This window comes from Chiloscyllium plagiosum, chromosome 19 (genome assembly GCF_004010195.1).
Source record: "Chiloscyllium plagiosum isolate BGI_BamShark_2017 chromosome 19, ASM401019v2, whole genome shotgun sequence".
In the NCBI taxonomy this organism is placed as follows: Eukaryota; Metazoa; Chordata; class Chondrichthyes; order Orectolobiformes; family Hemiscylliidae; genus Chiloscyllium; species Chiloscyllium plagiosum.
Window position 1 is genome coordinate 17,321,508 of NC_057728.1, and position 8,968 is coordinate 17,330,475.

The 8,968-nt window shown below is 36.3% G+C and overlaps 1 protein-coding gene across 3 annotated transcripts in view; it reads left to right on the forward strand.

Moving 5' to 3' along the window:
* Positions 1–7,901, forward strand: part of pnpla3 (patatin-like phospholipase domain containing 3) — a 28,402-nt gene extending 20,501 nt beyond the window's left edge. Inside the window, exons 5-10 of one of the 3 annotated variants that reach the window (XR_006314458.1) lie at positions 635–695; positions 1,243–1,491; positions 1,708–1,840; positions 4,109–4,231; positions 5,505–6,674; positions 7,087–7,901. Coding sequence is in view for 2 of the 3 variants with exons in the window: in XM_043709204.1 (XP_043565139.1) it covers positions 635–695; positions 1,243–1,491; positions 1,708–1,840; positions 4,109–4,231; positions 5,505–5,718 (780 nt within the window). In the remaining variant the exon portion in view is untranslated. Of the gene's footprint in view, positions 1–634; positions 696–1,242; positions 1,492–1,707; positions 1,841–4,108; positions 4,232–5,087; positions 5,180–5,504 lie in introns of all 3 variants that reach the window. The other 2 variants (XM_043709205.1, XM_043709204.1) reach the window with 2 other exon arrangements.
* The last annotated feature ends 1,067 nt before the right edge of the window (positions 7,902–8,968 follow it).

Sequence of the window (8,968 nt, forward strand, 5' to 3'; positions counted from 1 at the left end):
GGCCCGCAATGTGCTTTTGCTTATGGTAGATATATATGTAAAGGTTAAGGACATTGTTTTATGTCAGCAAAATGAATTTGTACATCCACTGCACCTCTTCAAAAAAAAATGTTTTGGAGATAGTAGAGACTTTTGCTGCATCCCTCTGCAACACTTTGATCAATCAGAATCTGCTTTATCTGGTATGATGATTAGTTTCTTAAGTGTTTTTTTTCTCTCCTGGCATCTCCAGTGAATTATAAACCAACCAATCAGAACACTCTTCACATTCTGTGTAAAATGGTGTCTGTTTATTTCCTGCCCCTCTCCCTCCTGAGTCTGCTTCTTGCATCCTAGATCTGAGTGCAAGCTCACAAGCTTCAATGTCTGGGTCTAGCTGTTCTGAATTGTGTTCCAGTTTAACTGAATGCAGAGAGAGGAGGAAAAATGTCATGAGTAACTTGTGTAAGTGTGAAGAGTGCAGGGTTAGGCCAGGAAGTGATCTTGTGATTTTTTTTTTTCATTAAAAATTCTACTGTCACCTTTTGTCTGTTACCATAACATGCTTTCTTAAAACAAGGCAGAATGTCTGTACACTTTTTTTTTCTACACAGCCTGCCTTTTATTTAAAAAAATTTTGATAACCTATTTTCAGGTGCTTGGTGAAATGTGTCATCAAGGGTATGGAGATGCACTTCGATTTCTTAAAGGGAATAGTAAGTCTTGAATTTCCTTTTGCATGATTTCAATCTTGAACATTGTTAATCTAATTTGTTGCCACCATTTCCTAAATTTGTCACTTAAGAGTAGCACTTGGTTTTCACAAACTAACTTCTTTCTTTAATGATTTTCAAGAAAGAGCGTTCCTACTGTCATTAATCTTTTTTTTTTGTTTTTTTGTTTAAAAAAAAAAGTAGGATGTATTCACACCATTTGTGCATGGCAAAGCTGTCAAAACTAAAATGTGAATGCCGTCCAAATCCAAACAAAGTCTGATCTATCGGTGAAATTGAAGTGGTTCCCTTAAGGATGGGAAATCTTGTTATATTTTATTCCAGAATTTAAAATTTCAATCTCTGGATTTGCATTTCATGAGTTTTAGTGCCAATACTTACTTTCTTTTTGTGTTACACCTTTTAAGAAATATTGACGTGGTACTATTTATTTTGCAGTTTCTATCTACTATGTGGTAGAAATTTTTGTTAGCTGCTTTTAAAATATTTTTGCATATGCCAATCTACCCTGTTTCTGTTTGCTTCTCAGATCTGCTTAAAATGCCAGTTCTTGCAGTTGATTTGACTTCTGTCACATCAATGAGGGAGATTGACAGATCTTACAAACAGTATCAGGACAATTGTTACTGCAAATCTCTGGAACAGGAGGAGGTAACAATGGTTACAAACAAAGCTTCAGCACCAAAACCCAAATCAAACAATCAACAACTGAGGAAAAAGCATTGGTCATCAACCTTGGATGCAGAAACAGACAATTTACCACCAAGACTTTGTATCGGTACTGTTAAAAACAAATGTTTGCCTTGAATATATAAGTTCAATTAGCTAATGCAATTATAAATTCTGAAATCTGGCCATTGTGGAAATATGATACATTGACTTGTGTACAAGATTCCTGTTGCAAGTTTCTGATTACATCCCCTGGGGGATTTTAATAATCTAAAACTGTTCGGTTCTGACATCTCCATTTTCTTTTTTCTTCTTCCCCCTATAGCGTTGCATGAAGCTTGTAAGGAGACAAATGGTCTTTATGCACAGCTTAGCAACCTCTTCTTGGTTAGAATGGCATCTTATGCAATGCTGCCTTACACACTACCATTGGAATCTGCTTATTCTTTTGGTTGCAGGTATGTGTTCTGAGCAGCTAAGTTTTGCTGGCTTCAGTGACTTTAAAAAATATGGTTATTTTACCAAATAATTTGACTACAGCATGAATCTTCCAAAAAAAGAATTCACATAAGGAGTAGGCTGTGCACGTTCTGCCGTTCAGTAAGATCATGGCTGCTCTGATCTTGGCTTCACCCTGCTTTCCTGCATTTTGCCTGTAACACTTTGTTTTTCCATTCAGTCTAAAAACCTGCCTCTTAGCCTTGAATATATTCATGACTCATTGGGGCAAAGGTCTTCCCAGCACACATCCTGTCAAGCCCCCTCAAATTCTTTATTTCAATTAGATCACCTCACATTCTTCGAAACTCCAAGTATAGGCCCATCCTGCTTAGGAAATAACTTTTCATTTGCAGTAATTAATCTAGTGAACATTCCTTGACGTTTCTCAAGTGCAAGTATATTCCTCCTGAAATAAGGAGACAAAAACTGTTTAATTTATTTGATCTGTTAGGAATAACTCTGCTTTTTATTCCTTCTCTTCTTCCTCCTTTTAATGTTCAAACCAGTAACCTTTTCAATTTTGGACTATGAAAGGTTTAGGTACTGTAAATCAGTATACAAGAAAACTTCATTACATTCACAACAAATAAAGATAGATGCATGACCTTTGCAGTTACTGGAAAATAAAAAGGCATAGATTGATAGAACCTACATGTCAGATATACCTGACATTCCACCACTTTATTGTACTAAAACAATACTATTAATAGGAGGAATATACTTGCACTTGAGAAACTGTCACTATGAATAGCATTGTGACAGCAAAATTTATTTAAGGATGACAACACTGGAGATAGGAGAATTATTTTCTGTTGGGTTATATTGCAATGGAACATGTAAATGCTTAAAACTAGTAAGGTGCATCTCAATATCAATATATTAATTGCATCCCTGAGTAAATTGCACTAATACGTTAAATTGAAGTGTCTGATTGCTCTTATTCACTCGTTAGTTTGTTCCGAACCTGAGGCTATTCCACAACTAGTGTCAGGAACCGTCAAATACAACCAAATGATGCATGCATATTTGGAAACTACCATCATATCTCAAATCTATAAAGTAATTTTAAAGGAAATAAACAGCCACTTTGGACAGACTCCTCAAAATCCCTTTTCTTACTGAGGGAAAGTGTAAATTTTTAGAAGCGTCTTAAAATAATACCATGAAGTAGGAAATCATTGATCTATTGTACCAGCCCTTAGGGAATTGTTGTTTTTTTTTAAGAAAATGGTTAATGATGCAGTCACCTTTTTTGTTTTATGGTCCCTTTCTGTGTAACTGTAGCTTTTTGAATGTGCAAATATATAACAACCTTAAACAATGTATTTGTGCTCTACAGTTAAAATCAACTAACTGATTTCCCACTAAGGACATGGAAATCTTGGTTATTTTCCTTGGCTATCAGTTTCCACCCGTCATGCCAATAGAAAGTCTAATTGTGTTATCCCAACTGCCACCATCAAGTAGATTACTTAGGCACCTAGTTCAATTCTCGTACAGTAAATAGCCATTTCCACAAGGTATTGGAGAGTTGCTATGTCTCAAGGAGCTGTGGCCTGTGTAAAAGGAGAATGCCATTTTCTGTGTATTTACAGTAGGTTTGGGTTTCCCTATTACTGTACAGAATTGCAATTGCAACATCATATAGGATACTTGGTAGAGGAAGCCAAACCTGTTTAGTGACATGTAGTGGTGTTTCACGTGCTAACTCAACGGGGGTGGATTGACTCTTGTGCCAGTGACGCCATATGGTTGCAATTACATGTGCTAGCTGCTGTTCTTGACAACACAAAGGCAAAATATAGCAGATATTGGCAATCTGAAGGAAAACACTGCTAAAAACATTACATGACTGAATAGGTAACTCTTTTTTTCCATAAGAACTGTTAAGTCACTGGTCTGGAGTTTAATCTTTCTATCTCCTCACAGCTGTGACCCGACATACTCTTGTCTAATAGCATTTTTATGCTTGTCTGTCTTTTCAAAAGGCTTGCAGTTGTCTACATATTCAACAGACAAGGAGATGAATTTCATGTAACTGAGTGAGACTTCTGTTGCATGGTCTGCCTAGAGTGGTTGTAACTTCAACCAGCAATGGCTTGGAACAGAAATTACCTGGTTGGTTTTAGGAAAATGCTGGTTTGATTGCATTCAGTAAAGGAACATCACAATTGCAATAATTTGGCTACCACAGCTTCTATTTAACTAATGTTTTTGGAAAACAGGTTAGTGGAGTGGCTTCCTGATGTCCCAGAAGATGTCAGTTGGATTCGTGAGCAATTGCACATTATCAGTGGTGTCCTTTATCACCGAGCGACAAAGCGGTTTCGGCTGCGTCCATGTTCTAGGTATGTATAGCACCATTTTCTGTCTTAATAATGTTTGGATGTTCCAGCTTCCAAGTATAGGCAATATAATTGACTAAGACTTCGAAAATTTTTTGGATATGTTTGGAAATAAAATTACTTCAGTCAGTTTAAAGCAAAGGCTGACTTTTATAAACTAATGTCATGACTGAGTTGCTCATAATCTTTGGTCTCTTTTTAGGTTTTGCAGACCTCTGTTGGGTTAGAATTTTTGAGTCCAAAATGAAATGGGAAACAAGTACAGAAACATAGAAAATAGGAGCAGGATTAGGCCATTTGACCCTCGAGCCTGCTGTGCCATTCAGAATGATCATGGTTGATCATCCACCTAAGTACGCTGTTCCCACTTTGTCTCCATACCCTTTGATCCTTTTACTACTAAGTATGTATCTTTCAGGATTAAGAAAATATATAATCTGTGGCTCAGGCAGTACCACTGTACCTCTGATCCAGAATGTTCCCAGTTATAGTGCTACTCCAGGGCATGTTGGTAAGGGAAGAACCTAACATTGGCTTGTCTGCACCAGCTGTTATCAGTACAAGTCCTCAGCCCAGAAGAGCAAGAAGGGTTTAGTGGTAGGAAAGTAAAATCGTCCACCAAATCCAAAAATGTTGATTTTGACCATGTCATTCTGCATACTCATCAGTATAATCAATCCGCATTACAGGACTCCGTCCAAGATTATGCAATGAAGACTGAAAGAAGTGGTATGCTGGAAATGTGTATGCTAACTAACTGAATATCCCAAGATGTATCTGTGATTTGGGAATTAATTTGTTCAACTTGCTCATGATAACTATCTAATTGCTAGATTGACTGACTCTATTTCCCCAACAGTAGATACTTCCCCAATCTGAGAGGGTTTTGTTGTACAACAGTCATGTCCCCACTTCTAGACTAGGAGGGTTCAAGTCCCACCTGCTTCAGAGGTATGTAATAGTATCTCTGAACAGGTTGATTAGAAAATGTCTACCACACTAATCAAGAATCATCATACCAATAAAACAATTGTCAGGTTGAGTTTCAAATAAGACTAAGATAAAGCTTTAGAAGATGGTTGTTCTGTTGGCTGAGTAGAATGTATTTTCATTGCTATAATAGCACACATTTTTATTCAAGTGATTTTGAATTTTATGTATCCAGGCTGTTGTGAATTGATTAACGCTTTTTTTAAACAAAGCACCAGTTTTTAATAGAACCTTATTTTGATCCATGAACTGTGTTTTTGGTAATGGTTGCCTTTTTATTTTTCAGTGTTCTACCTAATGTACCTCTAAGAAAATGCTTTAGCCTACCACCTATCTCTAATCCGTGCCAACCTTACTTCACTTCTCAAATCTCATCTGTGGAGCTTCACTCCCTGCAGTTTGGATTGCAGGAGCTGGGGAATTCGATGCTGTGTGAATCTGATGTTTTGGCAAAGCAGGGTCTAGTTGCGTCAGACAAGCAAATTCATTTTTTTCACTAGCTCTTATGAATCCTGAATGGTGACAGAAGATTTGGAAAGACAGCCAAACAGGACATCTTTTCAGAGAGATGTGTGTTGCCTCCCACAGTTGTCATTCCTATATTCAGTCAGAGTAACCAATGTTTCTACTAGTTTCAAGTTAATTGTCTTAAATCCACTTAAATGTTTACCTCCTAGAATTGTTGTACAATCCAAACTGCTTTTCAGGAATCTTAACGTGTTAGGAATTACATAGGGCATGACTTTATTTGCACTTTATTGTTAACCAGATACAAATGGCTTCCACAGCATTGGTGATTAATGCTGAACTGTTTATGGCTCATCAATTCAATGGTATTTATCATTTTAATCTACGAAAGTTATCAGGATATAAACTATTTTATTAGCACAATTAATGGATTTTAAACTACTGGATATTTAGTTTGATCCAAACCATATGCGTTAGTTTACTTCTTTCTGTGTACTATTCCTACTGTGGAATCCTTTACGTGCGTCACTAAGAAACCTGACCAATTGCATTTGTTAATTAAAAGTTAGTATATCAAATTCATTAATACTTTGGTATTTTGCCTTTGGGACTTTTGAATATTCAAGTATTTGTAAGTACTATTGAATTCACGTGACCATCTCCTACAACTTTATACATTTTTTGGACTGTCTAGTTAATATTTTTGCAATGCTAGAAACATTAACTTGTTAAAATGTTTGTGAGTATTGCACTTTATATTGTGCTGAAAGCCTTGCTGTAACAATTGAGGGAGTCTCTAAATTTTGCTTTTAAATAAAATATTAAATATCTCTATCTACTACCAGTAACAATATGAAACTTCCAGTGAATGAACTTGCTACTTGCTATGGAAAATTGTGTGTGTATATAAAGCATACATTTCTTACACCATGTATTTTTGTTCATCCATTAAGATGACTGAAAAACCTGGAATTCTTTTCAGTGAAAGGTGGGTTTTTTTTCTTTTAAAATTTCTTTCAAGTCAACTTTATCTCTGGTGCTATTTTCATTGTGATCTTTTTGAAGATGATAAAAGTCATGATGCGTTTTGTATCTGTCAGTACTAATTGATGCACATACCTCAATTTCAAATACTGCTTTGAATATTACACCTTTTTTTTTGTATAAATTTAATTCTATTTGTCTTGTTTTGTTAACTATAAATTACTTAATTTAACATGTAACAAATTTCTGTATGATCTGAAGAGTGTATCTCTAGAAAGGTATAATATACGCTGTGCTCATCTTGATTTAAGATACTAATTATAGTTTCTCTTCTGATTCAACACTCTCTCCAATATTGTAGTCAATCTTTTGTGACATTGCCTGGAATACAGATCAAGTTTTCTCTTTGGTTTCAGGATTAAACAGGAACACTGTAGCAGAAAATGCTGAAAATACTAAACAAGCCTGTCTGTACCAGAGAAGAAAGTTAACAATGTGTATGAAACGTTGGCCTGCATAAATTATTTTTGTTTCCCTCAGTCAGTTGAACATCTGTCTGTCTGCACTTGCAGCTTTCTAACGCAACATTTATCAACCTGCTGACAAGATGCTGTCTGCAGAACTGATCTCTATGTAATGGGATTAACACCAATTATCTGACACCTTCCTTCTCCACCTCCAAGACCATGACTATATCATTGAATGTAAAGCCATTTTTCTATCACTAAACTCCTATTGTAGATCTTCCCTCCACAGCCTTCAATCCCAAATAACCAGCTTCTCCCCACAACATCCACAAACAGGACTCTGCTTGCAGATTTCTTATTACAGCCTTTGTCGTCCCATGGAACTGACTGACCCTCTTTATCTCAACACTTTTTTTTGGCCTAAACTGTTCCCACCTAATCGGTGACTCTTTCATATCTTGCCATTTTTTTTTAAAAGTTCTGATGTACAGTCAGGGACCTGAAATGTTCATTTCTGCTTTTCACTCTCAACTGCTGGACCTGAGTATTTGTTTGTATTACTGATTTTCTGTCTCGACAGTCCTTCAATTTTGCCACAGAAATGGTGTGTACAGATAATTCTGCTTTCATTTTAAAGATCTGTATTCTAATGTTTTATGTAATGTTTTGATGTTTTTATAGAAAAATCTGTCCAGGAAAAAAAGAGCAGAGTTCACATTTATTCAAATAAAGCAGTTGTAGACAGGTGCTACAGATTAAGATGACAAGTTTGCATTGGCTATTTCTATCATAATCAACTTTTATTTTTCGATGCTCACATTTCAGTAAATATTTCTCTCACAAACATGTGAAGACTTTTTTATTTCTACTTCCTCACCCATGCCATTGTACATGCCCAAAGGGAAAAGCAAATTACCATGTTTCGATAGATCTAGGCAAATAATTAACAATAAACATGTTTAATTTAGTCTTTGTCAGCTCAGCATTCCTCCTTTTTTTGTTTTCATTCATTTTATACAAAAGCCAACTGGAGTCTGTGTAGGTAAAACTTAAGAAGAATGCAGCATAATACAATATAGTGTTAGAAAACTTTTTTAGATCAGGCAGTTCAGAAGTAAAACATTTATTGTCGATGAAGGGATGATCACCTTATTGGGATTGTACTATAGACCCTGCCCCTCCCGCCCCCCAATAGTCAGAGGGAAATTAAGAAACCAACTTGTAAGGAGATCTCGGCTATCTGTAAGAATAATAGGGTAGTTATGGTAGGGGATTTTAACTTTCCAAACATCGACTGGAACTGCCCTAGTGTTAAAGGTTTAGATGGAGAGGAATTTGTATGTACAAGACAATTTTCTGATTCAGGATGTGGATGTACCTACTAGAGAAAGTGCAAAACTTGACCTACTCTTGGGAAAATGACAGGGCAGGTGCCTGAGGTGTCAGTGGGGGAGCACTTTGGGGCCAGCGACCATAATTCTATTCGTTTTCAAATAGCGATGGAAAAGGATAGACCGATCTAAAAGTTGAAGTTCTAAATTGGAGAAAGGCCAATTTTGACAGTATTAGGCAAGAACTTTCGAAAGCTGATTGGAGGCAGATGTTCGCAGGTAAAGGGATGGCTGGAAAATGGGAAGCCTTCAGAAATGAGATAACAAGAATCCAGAGAAAGTATATTCCTGTCAGGGTGAAAGGGAAGGCTGGCAGGTATAGGGAATGCTGGATGATTAAAGAAATTGAGGGTTTGGTTAAGAAAAAGAAGGAAATATATGTCAGGTATAGACAGGATAGATTGAGTGAATCCTTAGAAGAGTATAAAGAAAGTAGGAGT